General features: G+C 36.4%; 1 protein-coding gene across 10 annotated transcripts in view; it reads right to left on the bottom strand.

Annotated features, from left to right (window-relative positions):
• The window catches only part of SLC13A1 (solute carrier family 13 member 1), a 214,807-nt gene that overhangs the window by 167,189 nt on the left and 23,488 nt on the right, over window positions 1–24,130 (bottom strand). For all 10 annotated transcript variants that reach the window (XM_037023451.2, XM_037023453.2, XM_073238504.1 and 7 more), the window contains exons 3-6: window positions 4,795–4,931; window positions 2,561–2,757; window positions 1,871–1,922; window positions 1,741–1,789 (exon numbers count right to left, since the gene is read on the bottom strand). In XM_037023451.2, the coding sequence (XP_036879346.2) occupies window positions 1,741–1,789; window positions 1,871–1,922; window positions 2,561–2,757; window positions 4,795–4,931 (435 nt within the window). The remainder of the gene's footprint in view (window positions 1–1,740; window positions 1,790–1,870; window positions 1,923–2,560; window positions 2,758–4,794; window positions 4,932–24,130) is intronic.

Genomic DNA, 24,130 nt, shown 5'->3' with positions numbered 1-24,130 from the left:
TTAATGCCAGAACTTAACCATACTGCCTGCCCCCAGCTTCCAAGCTTTCTATTTCCCCTAAAAGAAACTCTAAATTTCTTTGCCTGGCAAAAACAGCTATTTTTAACCTGGCCCAACCTAACCAGAGATTTTAACTTACCACAACTCATCCTTAGCACCTACACTGGAGAAGTTACCTGAAAAAGCCCTGCTTTTTACCTATTGGGGTCTTGGAAATCATTACACTCTCTTATTAGAATGCCTCTTCCTTTTTTATTCAATTAATTAAGATAAATACCTGTGGAATGCCTACCCTGTGCCTGGCAATGTAATGTGCTGGGGGATTAAATGGTGAACAAAGTAGACATACTGCCTGCGTGCATGGAGTGTGTACTCTTCTGATTGCACAAGCTGCCTTCCTTCCAGACTCATAAATCTCTTCACCTCATACTCCCTCCCTGCAACTTGCTGATTGAGTTAGTTGCTTTGCTTCTGGAAGACCAGGCCTCTGTTGCCTTTGCTGTGGTATTTATGTCCCACTTGTTTAAGTCCATCTTCCCCACTAGACTCTGTCAAGAGCAGGTCTTTTCATCAATAGTCCTTTCTATAATGCCTACGACAGTGTTGGATGTCAAATTAATTTGAAGGGCTTGACCCCAAATTTAGGCATCATGCCAGAACACTGGATTTTCAAAGATGAGCACAAGAAATGTACTGAATGCAAGTATATTCTTGCTGTTTAGGCTTACCAATTTTCTTGACAGTTTTTAAAGCCCATTTCTAATGTAGTCTTCTATAATATACCTGGCACTGATTTTCTATGTTTAAAAAAAATTACTTCTATTCCTAAAGATGACAATGTTTTCATAAATATACATTCAACTCTCATTTTTAAAACCTTAAATGTATACTGTACCTAATGGCTTTAAACTTATCTTGCTATTCATTTTCTCTTTACATAGAAATTGCTTTTTCCTTGAGGATTTCTGTAAATAACAAGAGGTTTTTCTTTTTCCTGTTGAATTGCATGCTAATGCATTATAGTCTGAGGAAGGAACATATGTCCCACTCTCCCATTCCTAATGCCATGGTTACTGTAAGATTATTTCTAGGCAGGATTGTTTTTCAGTGGTCTTGAGATATGTTGCTCCCAATACAACCTAGTATGCTATTTTTATATTGATTTATTCTGGGGAAATGAATTCTATGGGATAGTTTACAAAGTCTCTTTCCTTCTTTTAATTGCTAGAATGGCTATAACAACTCCTCCGTCTGTATGTGACAGTAGCAACTTAGGAATTCTGCATTGAATTTTTAGTGGCAGTGGAGATACTGAAGATAACTAGATTGCAATTACATGAATAGGTGCTGCCCTAAGTTCATAACCTGAAAGAAGTAAAGATGCTCCTAACTAAAATCAGGCTATCAGGCTAACAAGATTTTAATAAGAAAATGAAACAATATTCTGAGACTGGAATTATATTTATTTAAACTACATATGCTAAGTGCCATCACCATAAACCTAGTAAAAGGAGAAAATAATGATGCCAATTTTCAGAGCCTATAATGTTTCCTATCAGGATGTTGATTTTAGTCTATTCATGAAGGCTTATTAAACCATTTATTGTGCTTTGACTCAGGCAAGCAAAGCAATTTATAGACAAGGATGCAAGTAACAGATTTTAAAATACATACATATCTAACTACAGATCTAATATAATTTCAAGTATAATTATTTAGAAAGAATCAAATTTAATATACCTTTTCCAGCTCCATCTTGCTTGAAATTTTCCCTGCACCATTACTGTATCTGAAAAATAAAGTAGCCCAGGTTATAATTTTATTAAAATGTAACTTGGAAAATCTGAATCAAAATGTCAATATGCTTTACCCCGGAACTGGTTTCTCTTTCCTCTCATTTGTTTCCTGTCCATTAACACTTTCTGCAAAACAGTAAATAAGAGAAAGATAATTTAAATAAAGGGTTACTAGTGTATTTATGTGTAATATGGTGTGTATGTATGTGAAGATGGAAGCATGACTAGAAACTGAAAATAAATTCACATATACTGACAAAATATTCACCTTGATAAAGTATTTTGTAAACACAAATATCCTCCCAACATTTTTTTTTCACTGTGTCAGAGCAGTTTATCAGAGCCAGAAATAACCACAGTAAAATGTAATACTGTTTCCTAAGAGAATGTAAGAATTAGGGATTCCCAATGTTAAGCAGGAAAGTCATTTCAATATGAAAAGGTAACCTGGGAGTCTACTGATAAAGACATGAGAGAGAGAGAGAGAGAACAGGAGAGGAGAGGAGAGGAGAGGGTAAGTTCCATCAAACTGGCTGGAGGAGAGAAAGGGCATTCTTCCTCTTTTGCCAGAGAATTTAAATTCAACCATTAATTTAAGGTAAATATTTGGGTTTTGCTAATCCCTTGTGTGAATATTGGAAAATATAGAAGGAAGGTTAAAGTCACATGATATATGTGCGGATAGTTAATTCAAAACATAAGGGAGAATTCTTGAGTGAGTGCCTTTTGCCCAAATAACTTGACCCCACTGCTGCCATATCAACCTGTGATGCCATCAATTTCCAGTCCATGGTTGGTTGATCCTCTGAAATAAGTCATCTGAGTGGCCTCGACCTCTGTTTCCGCACTGATGATCTGCTGTGCCACAGCCTCCGCGATGGGCATCACCATGGCAGCAGTTGAGGTGTTGCTAAGCCACATAGATAAGAAGGCGGTACTGATCATGAAACCCAGTGTCAGCCTGAAATGAGAGGGCCTTTAGTATGAGCTTTGGTCACCAGCTTAACCAGCTCCATATTATTTAACTGTAAAGGATGCTGTTTGTGAATTGAGAATTCAGTTTTTCAAAATATACAAGGTTAAGTCGCCTGGCTATAACCTGCCTGGGTCATAGCCTGGTAGAAAGCAAAGGGTCACACATGAAGAACAGAGTTCTTAGGAGATTTATTTCCCTGTAACCTGTAAGAATCTTTTCTCCCAAAACAGAAAAATGATTAAACATATAACCAAACTACAAGTAGGTAGATGGTATAACTGCTTATAATATTGTGTCAGTATTTGAATGTCCTTTACAGATGATACCACCTTCAAATACTAGTAAGATGATGTGAAATCAACCTTTGAATTTAAGGAAGCCCTATTATTGATCTTTTGCTCATATCTCTGTTTATTAGTATGTGTGCCAAGGAGGTACAAGGATAAGGAAAGAAACTAATATTTATAAATCTGGTTTTTACTTCTTTGATACTCTGATTGAACATATATGGTTAAAACCACTAGCTAAAGTGAGGTTTCAGAATTTCTGTAGCTTCTATTCTTTATGATATTCCCATCTGTGGTCAAGAACTGAATATATTGCATTGTTTTCTTTATACATAGAGTAGTTTTCCCTTAAAAATAACATACCTGAGACTATAGGGTTTTAAATTATGTATATATGCTTTCAAAGTCACACTTGGGAAAAAATATGATCTCTTTTGAGTAGAAGGTCCCAGAAAATCAGTCAGAAATACAACTTGCCATATAGAGCTATTCATGAAATTCTGATGCCCTTTAATGACAGATGTACAAGAAATATTCCACATTATAAGTTGCAACTTCAGATAAGGCGAATATTTTCCATGTGCAAAACAAAATAAGACTTTTTAGAAGTACATTTAAGCAATGATTCTTAATAAAAAAAATAGAAATCATTTTAAGGCATTGGCAAGAAATGAAATCATGAAATTATAAAAGGCTGGACAGGACTCTTGCTCCACGGGCAGCATACTATCCCATCCACTGGGGTCAGTGAGAAGATGGTCAAGGAAGAGAGATACTTTTTGATAGCACCCAAGAGGCACGCAGCCCCATTTCATTTTAAGAGTAAAATGCTTTTCATACATACATATAAAAATTTTAAGAATTATATTTTAAAAATTTGTCTCATCTGAGTTTAGTTTTTTTTTATATTTAACAAAACAATTTGCTACATAAATGATAAACACAGATGTGGTTATACCCTAGAATGAATTGTACAACACTATTCAATACAACTGTTTTATTTTCAAAGTAGATAAGAAGGAAAAACAACCTAAGGCTTTAAAGCATAATGCCATTATGTGAATCATTATGACACTGAAAATATTTTTTTTAGCGTACATTTATGTTCTGAACAAGAGCTGGAATTAAAATAAAATCATCAATTAGTCTAATGGAAGAAAGCACTCATTTCAGAGGGAAAAAATCAGTCAAATGAGTAATTTCGCATTCTATAGAAGAAACTTCTTAACTAATTCTTCCACTTCGCAGTTCATTTAAAAATAAAAAACGCTCACCTTGGAATTTTTCTGTACAGATTTGTATTTTGTCAGTAATGTCTTTGTCATTAGTTCTTAATGTCCTCCCTCATGATCAAGGATGCTCTTGAGCAGGTCTTGAATGTGTAATCAGCCAAATAAACAGGACGGGACTGAAATCTACCTTGAAGTCTATCAATCTTGGCTACGGAGCTTCAAGGCTTCTCAGCTTTGACTCCTCGGATGCATAAAAGGTGATAGAGTTGTGTGCACTTATCCCCATCTCCCTGTAATTAGACCTGCAGTGAAAGGAAAGGTTTTTTCCCCTCCTCCAACTCAACTACAGTTTATATTACCTTTGTATTTATAAAAAAAAAAAAGTCATGAATTATCCTGTGATACGAATGACTGCCTGGATATGCATTAGTTATTTGGTTGTTTGCTCTGCACACAAATGATCTATTCAGATTGTAAACTCGGAACAGTAAAGTGGTACCTACCATGCTGGGTTCACCCCCACCATCATCACCATTCTCAGAGCAATCCTTTTGTGCAAATTCCATTTTTCTATTGATGTTGCTAAACAGATGACTCCAATTAGCAGTAGGTGAAAATCTTTGAAATAAACAGATGCCACCTAAAATTACAATTAAACCCATGACCATTTACATTGGTGGGGGGAAAATAATATTTCACAAGGCATTATTTCTCTGCTCTTAACTTTGACTTCAACTACATTATTTTTCTGTTTTCTTGAGAGAACTTTTGATGTGTCTGAATACAAATTTAAATATATTTTATATTGTTACCCAGAAATAGTAGTGCTAAGGGAAAATATATAGAAGAAAAGAGTACCTAGGGCGCCAGGTTTTTAAACAGCTGAGTAACACCAAGCACCTTCTATGCCTTGATTTCTCTGTCTATAAACCGGGGTTAATTTGTTTATGCTCCTATCCTAGAATGGCACTGACTGTGGTTTGGGAAAGTCTTAAGTTGAGTCTCCAACTTGCCAATATCTTCGTTATGACCCATTATGCCATAACCACTATGCCATGGCATCATGGTTTGAATGGTTTTACCTTCAAAATAGTTCCTTGTAAAATAAATATCCTTGAATAGGGCAATATTTTAAGTCACTTTTGGCTAACACCACTCAGAGATTAGTAGAGAGTACAGAAAATTTGGGCAGCAGTATTTACCAAAGAATGCTCTGAAGTATGTTAGGTAAATAATCCTCTACTAAAAAAAGAAATTGTGGTCAAATTAGTTCAGAAAACAGAGTTTTGAAATGGTAGCATTTTCTACTGGCCTCCTCAAAACCTTTGAAAACTAACTTATATTGTCAGTTTCAGAGTGTGATTCTGTATACTACATATTTTTTCAAACATTTAATCATAGAATCCTTCTTTTTCAATTTTTAGGTGGAGTACCTCATGAGACTGCTAGTCAAGAAATCTGACTTTAGGAAATGCTTAGCTAACTTAATCACAAGCCTGTGCTGAAAAGAGAATTATAAGAGAAAATATCCCTTTTAAAAATTTAAATAAGGTCTAGTAGGAGAAATGCAAGAGTTGGAAGAAAGCTGTTCTAATATTATGAAATCACCAAGGAATAAGAAATTTTTCTGATGATTTTGCTATTTTAAATTGTATCTGGGGGTGGAGCCAAGATGGCAGCGTGAGTAGAGCAGCAGAAATCTCCTCCCAAAACCACATATATCTATGAAAATATAACAAAGACAACTCTTCCTAAAATAGAGACCAGAGGAGAGAGGACAACATCCAGACCACATCCACACCTGCGAGAACCCAGCGCCTCACGAAGGGGGTAAGATACAAGCCCCGGCCCAGTGGGATCCAAGCACCCCTCCCCCTAGCTCCCAGCGGGAGGAGAGGAGTCAGCAGGGAGGGAGAAGGAGCCCAGAACTGCTGAACACCCAGCCCTAGGATTGCAGACCAGAGCGTAGACACAGTGCATGCGTGGGGTCCTGGATACTAGGGAAACAGGGCAGCAGGACCGGGGAGCGGGTGCCTGAGGCCGACGCCGGAGAACAAAGAAATGGGAGTGGCCATTTTTTTTTTTTTTTTTTGGCGAGTGCTTTTTGAAAGTCTTAAAGGGACAGGGACCCCAATACTTGGGAAACAGGGAAGCAAGACAGGTGAGTGGATACCTGAGACTAGCACCTGAGGACAAAGAAAATCGTGCTTTTTTTCTTAAATTATTTATTTATTTATTTATTTGTTGCTGTTGTTTTGGTTTGGAGAGTGCTTTTTCTAAGTCTTAAAGGGGCAGGGCAGGACACTTGGTCCAGAGGCAGGGAGTCTGGGGTTCTCTGGGCACTGTAAGTCCCTGTGCAGTAGGGAGCACAGAGGCCCCTTACAGAGATAACTAGCCTCCTGGCCGCTCCCACTCCAATGGGGCTCCACCATTTTGGAGGAGCAGCCCGAGCCAGGGCACGTCCACAGCAAAAGAGGAGATAAACTACGTAGCACCCGGGCAGGAAAGAGAAGCCATGTCTGCGCACAGCTGCCCAGCATAAACCACTAGAGGTCGCTCTTCTCCCAGGAGAGGAAGGCCACAAACCAACAAGAAGGAAAGCTCTTCCAGCTGTCACTCGTACCAGCTCTACAAACTATCTCTATCACCATGAAAAGGCAAAACTACAGGCAGACAAAGATCACAGAGACAACACCTGAGAAGGAGAGAGACCTAACCAGTCTTCCTGAAAAAGAATTAAAAATAAAAATCATAAACATGCTGACAGAGATGCAGAGAAATATGCAAGCACTAAGGGATGAAGTCTGGAGGGAGATCACAGATGCCAGGAAGGAGATGACAGAAGGGAAACAAACCCTGGAAGGATTTATAAGCAGAAAGGATAAGATGCAGGAGGCCATTGAAGGAATAGAAACCAGAGAACAGGAACGTATAGAGGCTGACATAGAGAGAGATAAAAGGATCTCCAGGAATGAAACAATACTAAGAGAACTATGTGACCAATCCAAAAGGAACAATATCCGTATTATAGGGGTACCAGAAGAAGAAGAGAGAGGAAAAGGGATAGAAAGTATCTTTGAAGAAATAATTGCTGAAAACTTCCCCAAACTGGGGGAGGAAATAATCAAACAGACCACGGAAATACCAGAACCCCCAACAGAAAGGAACCAAGGAGGACAACACCAAGACACATAATAATTAAAATGGCAAGGATTAAGGACAAGGAAAGAGTTTTAAAGGCAGCTAGAGAGAAAAAGGTCACCTATAAAGGAAAACCCATCAGGCTAACATGAGACTTCTCAACAGAAACCCTACAGGCCAGAAGACAATGGCATGATATATTTAATGCAATGAAACAGAAGGGCCTTGAACCAAGGATACTGTATCCAGCACAACTATCATTTAAATATGATGGCAGGATTAAACAATTCCCAGACAAGCAAAAGCTGAGGGAATTTGCTTCCCACAAACCACCTCTACAGGGCATCTTACAGGGACTGCTCTAGATGGGAGCACTCCTAAAAAGAGCACAGAACAAAACACACAACATATGAAGAATGGAGGAGGAGGAATAAGAAGGGAGGGAAGAAAAGAATCTCCAGACAGTGTATATAACAGCTCAATAAGTGAGCTAAGTTAGGCAGTAAGATACTAAAGAGGCTAACCCTGAACCTTTGGTAACCACGAATTTAAAGCCTGCAATGGCAATAAGTACATATCTTTCAATAGTCATCCTAAATGTAAATGGACTGAATGCACCAATCAAAAGACACAGACTAATAGAATGGATAAAAAAACAACATCCACCTATATCCTCCTTACAAGAAACTCACCTCAAACCCAAAGACATGCACAGACTAAAAGTCAAGGGATGGAAAAACATAGTTTAGGCAAACAACAGTGAGAAGAAAGCAGGAATTGCAGTACTAATATCATACAAAATAGACTTCAAAACAAAGAAAGTAACAAGAGATAAAGAAGGACACTACATAATGATAAAGGGCTCAGTCCAACAAGAGGATATCACCATTCTAAATATATATGCACCCAACACAGGAGCACCAGCATATGTGAAACAAATACTAACAGAACTAAAGAGGGAAATAGACTGCAATGCATTCATTTTAGGAGACTTCAACACACCACTCACCCCAAAGGATAGATCCACTGGCAGAAAATAAGTAAGGACACAGAGGCACTGAACAACACACTACAACAGATGGACCTAATAGACATCTATAGAACTCTACATCCAAAAGCAACAGGATATACATTCTTCTCAAGTGCACATGGAACATTCTCCAGAATAGACCACATACTAGCTCACAAAAAGAGCCTCAGTAAATTCCAAAATATTGAAATTCTACCAACCAACTTTGCATACCACAAAGGTATAAAACTAGAAATAAATTCTACAAAGAAAAAAAAAAGCTCACAAACACATAGAGTCTTAACAACATGCTTCTAAATAATCAATGGATCAATGAAAAAATCAAAATAGAGATCAAGGAATATATAGAAACAAATGACAACAACAACACAAAGCCCCAACTTCTGGGGGACACAGCGAAAGCAGTCTTAAGAGGAAAGTATATAGCAATCCAGGTACACTTGAAGAAGGAAGAACAATCCCAAATGAATAGTCTAACATCACAATTATCGAAACTGGAAAAAGAAGAACAAATGAGGCCTAAAGTCAGCAGAAGGAGGGACATAATAAAGATCAGAGAAGAAATAAACAAAATTGAGAAGAATAAAACAATAGCAAAAATGAATGACACCAAGAGCTGGTTCTTTGAGAAAATAAACAAAATAGATAAGCCTCTATCCAAACTTATTAAGAGAAAAATAGAACCAACACAAATCAACAGAATCAGAAATGAGAATGGAAAAATCACAACAGACTCCACAGAAATACAAAGAATTATTAAAAACTACTATGAAAACTTATATGCCATCAAGCTGGAAAACCTAGAAGAAATGGACAACTTCCTAGAAAAATACAACCTCCCAAGACTGACCAAGGAAGTAACACAAAAGTTAAACAAACCAATTACAAGCAAAGAAATTGAAACGGTGATCAAAAAACTACACAAGAACAAAACCCCAGGGCCGGACAGATTTACCTCGGAATTTTATCAGACGCACAGAGAAGACATAATACTCATTCTCCTTACTTAAAGTTTTCCAAAAAAAAGAAGAGGAGGGAATACTCCCAAACTCATTCTATGAAGACAACATCACCCTAATACCAAAACCAGGCAAAGACCCCACCAAAAAAGAAAATTACAGACCAATATCCCTGATGAATGTAGATGCAAAAATATTCAATAAAATATTAGCAAACAGAATTCAACAGCATATCAAAAGGATCATACACCATGACCAAGTGGGATTCATCCCAGGGATGCAAGGATGGTAGAACATTCGAAAATCCACCAACATCTTCCACCACATCAACAAAAGGAAAGACAAAAACCACATGATCATCTCCATAGATGCTGAAAGAGCATTCGACAAAATTCAACATCCATTCATGATAAAAACTCTCAGCAAAATGGGAATAGAGGGCAAGTACCTCAACATAATAAAGGCCATATATCATAAACCCACAGCCCACATTTTACTGAACAGCGAGAAGCTGAAAGCATTTCCTCTGAGATTGGGAACTAGACAGGGATGTCCACTCTCCCCACTGTTATTTAACATAGAACTAGAGGTCCTAGCCACGGCAATCAGACAAAACAAAGAAATACAAGGAATCCAGATTGGTAAAGAAGAAGTTAAACTGTCACTATTTGCAGATGATATGATATTGTACATAAAAAACCCTAAAGACTCCACTCCAAAACTACTAGAACTGATATCGGAATACAGCAAAGTTGCAGGATACAAAATTAACACAGAGAATTCTGTACCTTTCCTATACACTAACAATGATCCAATAGAAAGAGAAATCAGGAAAACAATTCCATTCACAATTGCATCAAAAAGAATAAAATACCTTGGAATAAACCTAACCAAAGAAGTGAAAGACCTATACCCTGAAAACTACAAGTCACTCTTAAGAGAAATTGAAGGGGACCCTAACAAATGGAAACTCATCCCATGCTCATGGATAGGAAGAATTAATATCATCAAAATGTCCCTCCTGCCCAAAGCAATATACAGATTTTATGCAATCCCTATCAAATTACCAGCAACATTCTTCAATGAACTGGAACAAATAATTCAAAACTTCATATGGAAACAACAAAGACCCAGAATAGCCAAAGCAATCCTGAGAAAGAAGAATAAAGTATGGGGGATCTCACTCCCCAACTTCAAGGTCTACTACAAAGCCATAGTAATCAAGACAATTTGGTACTGGCATAAAAACAGAGCCACAGACCAATGGAACAGATTAGAGACTCCAGACATGAACCCAAACATATATGGTCAATTAATATTTGATAAAGGAGCCATGGACATACAATGATGAAATGACAGTCTCTTCAACAGATGGTGCTGGCAAAACTGGACAGCTACATGTAGGAGAATGAAACTGGACCATTGTCTAACCCCATACACAAAAGTAAATTCAAAATGGATCAAAGAACTGAATGTAAGTCATGAAACCATAAAAGTCTTAGAAAAAAACATAGGCAAAAACCTTTTAGACATAAACATGAGTGACCTCTTCTTGAGCATATCTCCACGGGCAAGGAAAACAACAGCAAAAATGAACAAGTGGGACTATATTAAGGTGAAAAGCTTCTGTACAAAAAAAAGACACCATCAATAGAACAAAAAGGAACCCTACAGCATGCGAGAATATATTTGTAAATGACAGATCCGATAAGGGCTTGACGTCCAAAATATATAAAGAGCTCACACGCCTCAACAAACAAAAAACAAATAATCTAATTAAAAAATGGGCAGAGGAACTGAACAGGCAGTTCTCCAAAAAAGAAATACAGACGGCCGACACATGAAAAGATGCTCCACATCGCTAATTATCAGAGAAATGCAAATTAAAACTACAACAAGATATCACCTCACACCAGTAAGGATGGCTGCCATCCAAAAGACAAACAATGAGAAATGTTGGTGAGGCTGTGGAGAAAGGGGAACCCTCCTATACTGCTAGTGGGAATGTAAATTAGTTCAACCATTGTGGAAAGCAGTATGTAGGTTCATCAAAATGCTCAAAACAGACCTACCATTTCACCCAGAAATTCCACTCCTAGGAATTTACCCTAAGAACACAGCAATCAAGTTTGAGAAAGACAGATGCACCCCTATGTTTATCTCAGTACTATTTACAATAGCCAAGAATTGGAAGCAACCTAAATGTCCATCGGTAGATGGATAAAGAAGATGTCGTACATATACACAATGGAATACTACTCGGCCATAAGAAGAGGGCAAATCCTACCATTTGCAGCAACATGGATGGACCTGGAGGGTATTATGCTCAGTGAAATAAGCCAAGCGGAGAAAGAGAAATACCAAATGATTTCACTCTTCTGTGGAGTATAAGAACAAAGGAAAAACTGAAGGAACAAAACAGCAGCAGAAGCACAGAACCCAAGAGTGGACTAACAGGTACCAAAGGGAAAGGGACTGGGGAGGATGGGTGGGTAGGGAAGGATAAGGGAGGGGAGAAGAAGAGGGGTATTAAGATTAGCATGCATGGGGGGCTGGGAGAAAGGGGAGGGCTGTACAAGACAGAGAAGACAAGTAGTGATTCTACAACATTTTGCTATGCTGATGGACAGTGACCGTAAAGTGGTTTATAGGGGGGACCTCGTATAGGGGAGAGCCTAGTAAACATAATATTCTGCATGTAAGTGTAGATTAAAGATAAAAAAAAAGAACGAAAGAAAAGGGGGATTACTCCTTGATAGGATAAAACTAACTGTAAATCAACAATTAATGCATGCTTTAAATATCCTTAATTTTGATCACTTAAAGGGTGTCAGATGATCGGCTTTGGAGGTACACTTTTGTGAAAATATTCCTTTCTCTTAAAAAATAAAAAAGCAGTTCCTGTGTGGTAACCTCCAATGAGTTCTACACAATGGTATAAAGGGAATATCAAAGTGAGGGCAAAGGGTCTGTTTGTGTTTATACAGAGGATCAAAGCCTAATTTGGCTACCCAGAAAATGAACTAAGATACAATATGAAGAAGAACTTCCAACACCAGCACACTCTGGAAGAGTCATACCAGAAGATGATCATCAAAAAGCCTCAACAAAGATCCAGGTGATGCTGCAGCTGTAGCTGCATCCATCCCACCGGTTCCTGGACTTGCCATTGAAATGAAGAAGGAGATATGTAAGATGGCCTGTGCTTTCATTAAAGCAACAAATTTGACTGGATCTATACTGTTGGAACTCAACCAAGAATTAGGAGAAGTGCAAGTTGTTGTGCTCCAAAATCTTACGACTACAGACTATCTACTGTTGTCGTTTTAGTTTGCCTGATTTCTCTCAAACTGTTCAAGTAAAGTTGGACAATATCCATCATATCATAGACAAATTTTCACAAATGCCTAGGGTGCCTAAATGGTTTTCTTGGCTTCACTGGAGATGGCTGGTAATTATAGATCTGATTTGGTTATGTAACTGTATTCCTATTATGTTAATGTGTGTGCGCAATTTAATTCGTAGTTAAAACCTATACATGCTTAAGTTACTCTACAAGAAGATATGTCAAAGAAATAATCAATCCTCCCATGTTTTCTTCCATCTGCTACTCGTATAGCTTTTCTTCTTCCTTCCTAATTACAACCCTTAAATAGAATTCGTGCCTCATATCGAATTTACCGAGTATCATAATTCCTCCAAGTGGTAAAGATACCTCAAGACAAATGCTGGGCATAGAAGCCACAGGGCATAAATCTGCAAAGAAGTAAAAAGCTAACCTTTTCAGACAATATCGCTTCTCTCTCACTTAACAACTCTGTATCTCCCTGTATGGCCCCAGAAGATGACTGGTTAGCCAGAGATGGGTAAGATTCCTCAAGGGAGGAACAACCTAAGACAGGCACAGTTGCAGGGGGGCCATCAGGTGAGAAATTGGGGATCAACAGTGGTGAGGCTTAGAACCTCACCCCCCCCTGTTTTGAGAGAAATCTTCTGCATCTGTGGATGTTTTAATGCCCTTGTCTAGCTTGGATTAACACATAGTCTACAGGCACACACCTGATCATCTACAATTGCTCTCTTACAACACTAAACTATGTTTTCTACCTTTATCTTGCATCTATCTACCACTTCAGCATTTTATTAAAAATAAAAATAATAATAATAAAGGGAGAAATGTGGGATCCACATATAAATCAAGTATAAAAATCAAACAAATATTCATATTTGACCTGATTGCTTATAGTTCATAATGCGTGATCAAAACCAAAAGTTTCTGTGATGACTGCCCTTGTACTGTTCACCATGTAAGAACTTATTCACTATGTAAGAATTTGTTCACCATGTAAGAATCTGTTCGTTATGCTTCAGAAGATTGGAGACTGACGAGAATTAGGCTTGAGATGGATTAATGATTGTGCATTGAGCATTGACTCCCCTATACAGAATTTTATTGTTGTTAACAACCATTTGATCAATAAATATGAGAGATGCCCTCTCAAAAAAAAAATTGTATCTGCATTTAAAAAATTGCTAACTAAGCTTGGCTTGTTTCAAAAAAAAAAAGTAGAAAAACTGAAAATTACCCTCGAAATTAAAAGTGGACAAGTGAACATCTACTTTTTGCCTTATGAAAAGTTAACTTCTGTTTTTAGAAGTTTTTACCTTCTACATTTTGTAGCAATTCTATAATAGATAATAATTATTTCAATTTCCTTATTATTTCATTGATTAATTACTCTAACACTGGATACCTACCATGCACCAAGCGATGCATGTGTAAATGTCTGACATGTTTTTCTCTCTTCATACTTCTTTAATTCTCAAATATCAAGTTTTTAAATATATCCTACTATTTTTCTGTATCACAGAACCCTGTTTTTTTTTCTTCGTAGTGCATCACATTGTGTAAATACTGTTTGTTTACTTGCTTGTTGCATGTCTTCTCTATTATAATATACATTCGGTGATAACCAGTATCTGCTTTGCTGGCGGTTACATATTTGGCACTCAGCACAGGGCTGGTACAGAGTCGGAGCTCAGTGAATAGTACTGGATGAGTGAGGGAAGGAGGACAGCAGCCGATGAATAAGTTCTTCTCCTTGAGCTCCTAAATCCCAAGTGTCTATACTCTGAAACTCCTGTCCTCCTAAGTCTCTCAACCATGCTCTCATTATAAGTATTCTTTCAATTTATTAATTTACTAGTACTTTCAGATATGTGAAACATTTTTTTTTCTTTCTTGTTCTATCCCAGCCTTTCTGAATTTTTCTTTATGGCCTACTTCAAAATTCTCTTTTCCCCTGCCCTTTTCTCAAGTGCTGGTATTCTACAGGGTTCTGCTTTCAGTCTTCTTATTTTATACACCCAGTGGTTGAATCTATGGATTCAATTTCTAACTCTATGAGACTAAAATAACATCTTGCACAAAATTGGCATTTAATATATAGTTTTTGAATGAATGTTGAAGACACCAAAATCTTTATATCCAGACAGGTAAGTATCCTGAGTGCCAGACTGGTATGTCCAATTGGACATTTCCATTTGGAATTTGAATTTCTCACAAACATCTAAAAACTCAACATATCCTCTTTTGTGGTGAATGAACCTTTCATATACTTAGGCACCAAGCCAGAAACCTGAGGGTCAGCTATGATTCCTTTTTCACTTTCAATATGTGTGTATTTATCATGAAGTTCTATTATTTCTAGTTTTTTCATATCTTTTAAATTGTCCACTTTTCTCTTTTTGAACATTATCACCTTAATTAAGTACCGCAGAATTTCTCACATGGTTGCTGTATAATTTTTTCTAATCCACCCTTATTATTGTCAGTCACTTTTCTAAAGTGTAAATCTGATCACATCGCCCTTCCTATAATCCTTTAAGAGACCCCATGTCTTTTCAGACCAAATCCATCTTCTCAATAGGCCTCATAAGACATACTGGTTACATATGGGTTACGTTTAGGGATTGGGTCACAGTTAGGTGTGGGTAAAGGGCAGCATAATGGTGAGTGGTTAGGGTGAGGGGCCAGGGTTAGGTCTTGGATGAGGCATGTGGGGAGGATAGGGTTACAGTTCAAGTTACAGTCCAGATTTAATCTTGGAGTAAGTGCGAGATTGTGGTTTAGGGTTATGGTGTGCTGTGGATGACAATGAGAGGGGGTTGTTGGGGGTACAGGTAGGGTTAGGGTTAGAGTTAGGTTTAGGATGAAGTGATGGTGTGGGTTTTGAGTTAGGATATAGGTTTAGGCTGAGGGTTAGCGTGATAGTTAACAGTTTTGGTTCCGTGTGAGTGAAGGTGAGGGTTAGGGGCTAGACTTATGATTATGATTAGTGTTAGGGTTATCATTAGGGATAGGAGGAGGATGTGATCATGGCGAGAGTTAAGTTTAGAGTTCCATGTTAGGTTTTGGGTTATGGTTAGGTGTGGGTGAAGGTGACGATGATGGTGAGGGGTTCAAAGGGTCAGGGTTAGGGTTAGGTGTAGGGTTCAAGGTAGGGTGAGGATACGATTAATGTTAGATTTAGGGTTTGTTTTCAGTGTGAGTTTTTGCATTATGTTTAGGATTTGGGTTATAATTAGGTGTGGGTGAATGTGAGTATGAGGTTGAGGGTTTAGGGTGAGGGGCCACAGTTAGGGTTAGGGTTAGGTCTCGGGTGAGATGTATGGGAAGACAGGGTTATGATTAGAGTTAGGATCCAGGTTTAATGTTAGGATAACTGCTATATCGAGGTTTAGGGTTATGTGTGGGTGACGATGAGGGTGAGGGTGAATTGGGAAGGGTTCGGGCAGGGTTAGGATTAGGTGTAGGATTATGTTTAGGATGAAGTGGTGGTGTGCCTTAGAGTTAGAGTGTGGGTTTAGGCTGGGGGTTAGCATGATAGTTAAGTTAATGGTTACAGCTCAGTGTGAGTGAAGGTGAGGGTGCGAGTAAAGAGACTAGACTTACGGACAGGGTTAGGGTTGGGGTTGGGATTAGGGGTTATGGTTAGGGTTGTGGTTAGGAGTTGGGTTAGGTTTGGGGGTGGGGTAGGGGTAGGGCTAGGGTTAGGGTTTGGCATTAGGTGTTATGGGTTAGGGTTAAGAGTTAGTGGTTAGGGTTGGGGTTGGAGTTAGGATTTGATGTCTTCATTTAGATTTCATCTAGACCATCATATGGTCCCATCTCCCCTCTCTAGCTAGTCTTCCAGTGCTGCATCAACTTTTCTGTATGTGTGCAATTCCCTGAAAAAGAAATGCTTTAACATCTGTTTGTTATTTAACTTGCAGTGACCATCTTCTCTCACCCTATTGCCCTCATCTTCCTTCATAGACTAACTCAGATGTTAACTCTTCCAAGATGCCTTTCATGACTACCCTGAACTTGGTTGGGCCATACCTCCATATAGGAAATCTTAATCTATATGGTGACCATTTGTTTACTTAATTACCCCCTTCATTAGACTAGGTGTATTTTCAAGGAAGAGATGTGTCTTACTAATCATCATATTTATGGACTTAACACATGTCTGGCATTATTGGCACTTAGAAAATATTGAAGTAGTAAATCCCTAGCCTGAAAGGAACTTATGGGTTATTAGATGAGGAAAACCACGTTAGCCAAGACTGCAATAAGTTAGCATTGGTGCACGAGAGCTCTCTCTTTAAGGTATAGTTGATACAAAATAAGTAAGTGACTACATTTTCCTAGGGAAATTGAAAAAGTCTTCATATGGGACCTGGTACTTGAGTTGATTATTGAAAAATGAATAGACATTTGAGTTTCCTCTGCCCTTATCTCTTTCAAAATTTTGTTCATGGAAATAGGCCCCACTGACTGTTTCCTGACACTCTAGAATTCAATGGAAGAATAAATGCAGAATTACTAAAAAAATACAAAGGAACACATAGAAGTAAGACACTATTAGTAAGTGATTAAACACAGCATGAAGTCCAGAACTGTGAAATATTCTTATTCTAATCTCTTTAGATTATATCAGCAGTTGGCAGACTGTCTTCAAAGGGTCAGGTAGTAAATACTTTAGACTCTGTGACCTTTGTTCCCTATTGCAACTACTCAACTTGTCTATGTAGAACAATATGCAAATTAATGAAGTATGGCTGTGTGTGTTTCCAATAAAACTATTTAAAAACTGGTTATCAGGCTGAATTTGGCACTTAGACTCATAGTTTGCTGATCCCTTAATAGGCTATGTAAACAGCCTGTAGCCCAATTGTCTAAATAAATTAGTTGTGAAACCTAAGGAGAAATTTTCACATTCTTTGTTTTCCACTGTATAACCTATTCTTTGATTTCCATCAAAGTTTGTAGAATATTAGGCACAAGCAGATGTGTTTGTTTATTGCCTACTTGTATATGCAGTAATAAAAGAAGATGCTACTAGTTTGTAAATGACATTGATATAAATATTTTCAAGGTAAAATTGGTCTGTCAAATAAAATTCCTAATGAAATTTGAAATCTATTTGCAAGATTCAGGTAGTTATATTTCTGTCTCAAAATTGGATTTCATAAAAAAACATGGTCTTTTGCAATCAGAGAACCTGGGTTCTCTCTTAGCAATGTAATTTACCAGTTTAGCAACCCTTCTATAAGTCAATATACTTTCTTACATAAGTTAAATAATATTTCACATCAAGTTGTAAATTAAATGAGATTTTTTAAGTATTTTACCCATTATGTGTTTAACTATAGAGCCTATATTTTGTTGCTGTTTTTTAAAAAATATTTATTTACATCATGTTGCTCAATCCAATGGTTAATTTCCAGTTGTCACATTAATTGACCTGTTAGGAGACTTGATACATTTGATCATCGCCTCATGCATAAAACACTTTCTTCACCTGTATTCCAGGATCCCCTATCCTGCTGGCCTCCCTCCTACCTCATTAGTCTATTCTTCTCATTGTTATTTACTAGTACTTTCTCTTTGTACCAATCTCTTAATGTTGTAGTCTCAAATCTGTTTTTTCAGCTCAGCTCTGTTTATGAACTCTGGATTAATTCATATCTAATATCCTACTCAACATCTTCATTTAGATTTCAAATAATTATTCCAAACTTGATGTCTAACACTGAGCTCCAGGTGTTAGCCTTTCTCCTGCAACAAACCTACTGTGCCTATAGTTTTCCCCATTTCAATTGAGGGTAACTCTACTGGTCCAGCTGCCAGGTCAAAAAACTGTGAGGCATCCTTGACTCCTTTCTTTCATCATATGCCATATGAAATCATTAAGGAAATTTTGTTGGTTTATCTTAAAAATATATCAATAATATATTTCATATCTATATTACTATCCCTGATCTGAATTACCTTGGCTTCTCATTGGATTACTGCAATGACCTACTATCTGTCTCCTTTTTTCTACCTTGTTTCTCAACCCAGCAGCCCAAATTATCTTTTTATTTTCATTGAAATATAATTTACATACAATATTACTTCAATATATTGAAATAGTTTATATACAATATTGTTTCAATGTATTGAAACAGTATTGTTTCAGATGCACAACTTAGTGATTCATTATATATATTATTAAATGCTCACCATGATGTGTAATTATCATCTGTCACCAAAGATATTACAATATTATGAACTATATTCCCAATGCTATACTGCCATTGCTGTGACCAAATTATTTTGCAATTGGAAGCTTCTTCTTCTTTATCCTCTTCACCTATTTCACTTGTGCCTCCACACCATGGTAAATGACTATACATTCTCTTTGCTAATAAAACTATTTGGGTTATATTTCTTTGTTCATTTGTTTTGTTTTTCTGATTGCCCATACAAGTGAAATCATATGGTATTCATTTTTCTCTGGCTTATTTCACTTAGCATAATTCCCTCTAGGTCCATCCATGTTGTCACAAATGGCAAGATTTCATTCTTTTCTCTGGCTGAAGAATACCACATCTTCTTTATCTATTCATCTATTGATAGAATCTCCAGTTGCTTCCATATCTTGGCTATTGTAAATAATGCTGCAGTAACCAGGGGTACATACGTCTTCTCAAATTAATGATTTCATTTTCATCAGGTAGATTCCCAGAAGAGGAACTGCTGAGTTGTATGTAATGTTTAGTTTTAGTTTTTTTGAGAAACCTCCATAATGCTGTCTTTAATGGCTGCACCAATTCGCAATCTCACCAGCAGTGTTAAAGGGCTCCCTTTTCTCCATATCCTTGCCAACACTCGTTATTTCTTATCTTGTTGATATTAGCCATTCTGACTGGTGTGATGTGATATATCATCATGATTTTGATTTGCATTTCCCTGATGATAACTGATGTTGAGCATCTTTTCATGTGCCTGTTGGCCAACTGCATGTCTTCTCTGGAAAAAATTCTGTTTAGTAGCTTCTCTGTCCATTTTTTAAATGGATTATTTGTTTGTTTGGTGTTGAGTTATATGAGTTCTTTATATATTTTGGATATTAGCCCCTTATAAGATAAATCATTTGCAAATATATTCTTCCATACAGTAAGTAGGTTGCCCTTTTATTTTGCTGATGGTTTCCTTTGCTGTGCAGAAGCTTTTTAGTTTGATGTAGTCCCATTTGTTTATTTCTGTTTTTGTTTCCCTTGCCTGGAGAGACATATTTAGAAAAAACTTACTAATACTGATATCTAAGAGTTTGCTGCCTATGTTCTTCTAGGAGTTTTATGGCTTTAGGTCTTACATTTAGGACTTTAATTCATTTTTAGATTATTTTTGTGTATGATGTAAGGCAGTTATCCAACTTTCTTTTACCTGTAGCTGTCCAGTTTTCCACACACCATTTTCTGAAGAGACTGTCTTTTCTTCATTCTATTCTTGCCTACTTTGTCATATATTAATTGACCATATAAGTGTAGGTTTACTGTGTGCTCCCTATGCTGTTCCACTGGTTCATATATCTGTTCTTGTGCCATTACCATACTGTTTTGACTACTGTAGCTTTGTAATATAGTTTGAAATCAGGTAGCAAGATACCTCCAGCTTTATTCTTCTTTCTTAAAATTGCTTTGACTATTTGGGGTCTTTCGTGGTTCCTTACAAATTTTGGGGTTCTTTTCTCTAGCTCAGTGAAAAATGCCATTGGTATCTTGATAGAGATCACACTGAATTTGTATATTGCTTTAGGAAGGATGGCCATTTTAACAACATTAATTCTTCTTATCCATGAGCATGGAATATCTTCCCATTTATTTGTGTCTTCTTCAGTTTCTTTCATCTATGTTTTAGAGTCTTCAGAGTACAGTTCTTTCACCTACTTGGTTAGATTTATTACTGGGTATTTTATTCTTTTTGATACAATTATAAATGGGATTGATTTCTTAATTTCTCTTTATGTTAGTTCATTGTTTATATATATAAATAAAATATTTATATACAATAGTTTTGTATCCTGTGACTTCACTGAATTGATTTATTAATTCTAGTCATGTTTTGATGAAGTCTTTAGGATTTTCTATATATAGTATCATGTCATTGCAAATAGTGACAGTTTTACTTCTTCCTTACCAGTTTGGATGCCTTTTATTTCTTTTTCTTGTCTGATTGCTCTGGTTAGGACTTCTAGGACTATGTTGGATAAAAGTGGTAAAGTATGCATCCTTGTTGTATTCCTGATATTACAGAAAAATTTTTCAGCTTTTTACCATTATGATGCTAGCTGTGGATTTATTATGTACTGCCTTTATTGTATTGAGATATGTGCCCTTTATACCCACTTCATTGAGAGTTTTTATCATGAATGTATGCTGAACTTTGTCAAATGTTTTTACAGCATCTTTTGAGATGATCATATGGTTTTTATCCTTCCTTTTGTTAATGTGGTGATCACATTGATTGATTTATGGATAATGAACCATCCTTGCATCCCTGGGATAAATCCTACTTGACTGTGGTAAATAATCTTTTTAATGTATTTTTGAATTTGGTTTGCTAATGTTTTGTTGAGGATTTTTGTATATACGTTCATTAGATATATTGAGCTATAAATTTTTCTTTGTAGTGTCCTTGTCTGATGTTGGTAGCAGAGCAATACTAGCCTCATAGAATGAATTTGGAGGCTTTCTCACCTTTTCAGTTTTTTTGGAAGATTTTGAATAGAGGAGGTGTTAATTCTTCTTCAAATGTTTAGTGGAATACACATGTGAAACTATCTATGAATTTTGCTTGTTTGGAGATTTTTATTACTGATTTGATTTCATTACTAGTAATTGGTCTGTTCAAATTTTCTATTACTTTCTGATTCAGTCTTGAAAGATTATGTCTACGAATTTATCCATTTTTTTCTAAGTTGTCCAGTTTGTTGGTATACAATTTTTTAATACTCTCTTATAATTGTCTGTATTTCCGTGATGTTGTTTGTAACTTCTCCTCTTTCATTTCTCATTTTATTTGAGTCCTCTTTTTTTCTTGATGAGTCTAGCTAGCGGTTTTTCAGCTATATGTTTTCAAAGAATCAGCTTGTAGTTTCATGGATTTTTTTTTGTACCAAATTATCCTTTTAAAATAAAAATCAAATTGATCATGTCACACTTTACTCAAAACTCTCTAGAGTCTTGCTTCACTGAGACTTAAACTTAGAGTGGCCTACACTGTCCCTGATAGTCTGGTCCCTCCATACATTATCTCCCTGATACCATCTTCTCTCGCTCTCCCTTTCACTCTCAGACATATATCTGCCTTAAGGTCTTTGCTTTTTCCCTTTAGCAATGGTTGTTCCTGATATCTGAACGGCTAACTCCCTCATCTCCTGCAAATCTTTGTTCGGCTATTGACATTTTATTGAAATGTACTCTGATGATCCTATTTAAAACTTCAAGCCTCTCCCAATCTTCATTATCCTGTTGCATCTTTTTTTATAGAACCAATTACCCTCTAATTCACTATGTACCTTATCTATCTGTATTTAAACATGTATTGTTTATTGCCTCTTTTCTCCTAGGAGGACACAGACTTTTTGCTTGTGTTTATTCACTGATATATTCCCAAGTGCTTGGCAGACTGCTAGCACATAAATGTTTATTGAATGACTGAGTGAATATGTAATATAACATCTATATATACATGTATATGTCTTCACATTTATATATGTAAAAGGTATATATAAGCATGTTTTCTTTTTTAACTTCTAATTATTTCTTTATTGAAATACAGTTGATATACAATCTTTTATTAGTTTCAAGTATACAACCTGATAGTTTTCTGGTTACTCAAATTATTAAATCTTTACCCCAATTAGTGTAGTTACTTTCTGTCAACATAGGAAGATGTTATAAAATCATTGCCTATATTCTCCATGCTATACTATCATCCCCTTGACCAACTTATATTATGATTGAGAATTTTTGTGCCCTCTCATCCACCCTAACCCCTCCCCCATGGTAATCACCAGCCACTTCTCAGTGTCTGTGAGTCTACTGCTATTTTGTTCATTTTGTTTTATTTTGTTTTTAGATTCTACAAATAAGTGACATCATATGGTATTTGTTTTTCCCTGCCCAGCAGCTTATGTTGTTGTTGCAAATGGCAAGATTTCTTTCTTTTTTTCTTTTTATGGCTAATATTCCATTGCATGTATGTGTATATATATTATATATATACCACATCTTCTTTATCCATTCATCAATTGATGGACATTTTGGTTGCTTCCATATCTTAGCTATTATAAGTAATATTTTCAATGATAATAATAATGATATTAATACTACCTATTTTGGAATTTCTAATTGGGCACTCTAAATATTCAGCATTTCAGATTTTTATCCAATAGATATGAGATAAATTCAATATTATTGATATTTTTCAATACAACAATATGCTTAGTAAGGTATAGATATTTAGCATTGGCTTAAGAAATAGGTAAAGTAAGGTTAAAACTATAGTGACAAAAGAGAGAGCTGTTTAGGGCTCTGAACCTAGATAGGATATTAAAACACATTATTCTCAATGACAAAGTTAAGATTCCAAAATGCTATTGTAGGTTGGAATGATAGTTTAACACATTTAACTGTGAATATTAAAACTTGTAAGAATACTTGATACCTATTAAGTATCACTGTTTCACATATATTATTTGATTTGATCATTACAACAACCCTTGGATTGTACGGCATTATCATTCCCTATTTAGATGAGGGGAAATGTTACTAAGGGACATGATCAGGATCTTACAAGTAATTAGTGGTGAATGTCAGATATTAAGCTTAGGTATTCTGAGTAAATCTCTAGCCCTTTCCCTATCCCTTTGGGACGTTTCCAAGTAAAACTTCAGCTGCCATTTCTGGAAAGAGGACCACAAGACTAAAGAACAATTTTCTCCACTAAAAGTCCTAAGGACTTTGATTAATTGCAAGTCCCCATTAAGCTTAACAGATGAAGAGAGTCACAAAATTTAAAACACATTTAGTCTGAAATACCAGAGATGGGATGATAGACTCACTTAGCTTTACAACAGTCACATTGTTTCTATAGGGATCTATTCACTTTTGTCAGTGTGCAAATAATAATAATATTAACTAACATATATTGTGTGCTTACTATGTGACAGACATTACATTTATTAACATTTTATTTGCTGTTTAATCCTTTATGTCACACTGACAAACTAGAGGGAGTTACAGGAAGAGAAGGGAAGATGGTGGTGATGATGGAGGTAGGGGTGCTGAGGTTGAAGAGAGTTGAACTGGAATCATTAAACACTGAAGTGA

This window comes from Manis javanica, chromosome 6 (genome assembly GCF_040802235.1).
Source record: "Manis javanica isolate MJ-LG chromosome 6, MJ_LKY, whole genome shotgun sequence".
Taxonomy (NCBI): Eukaryota; Metazoa; Chordata; class Mammalia; order Pholidota; family Manidae; genus Manis; species Manis javanica.
This window is presented reverse-complemented; position numbering and strand designations above follow the sequence as displayed.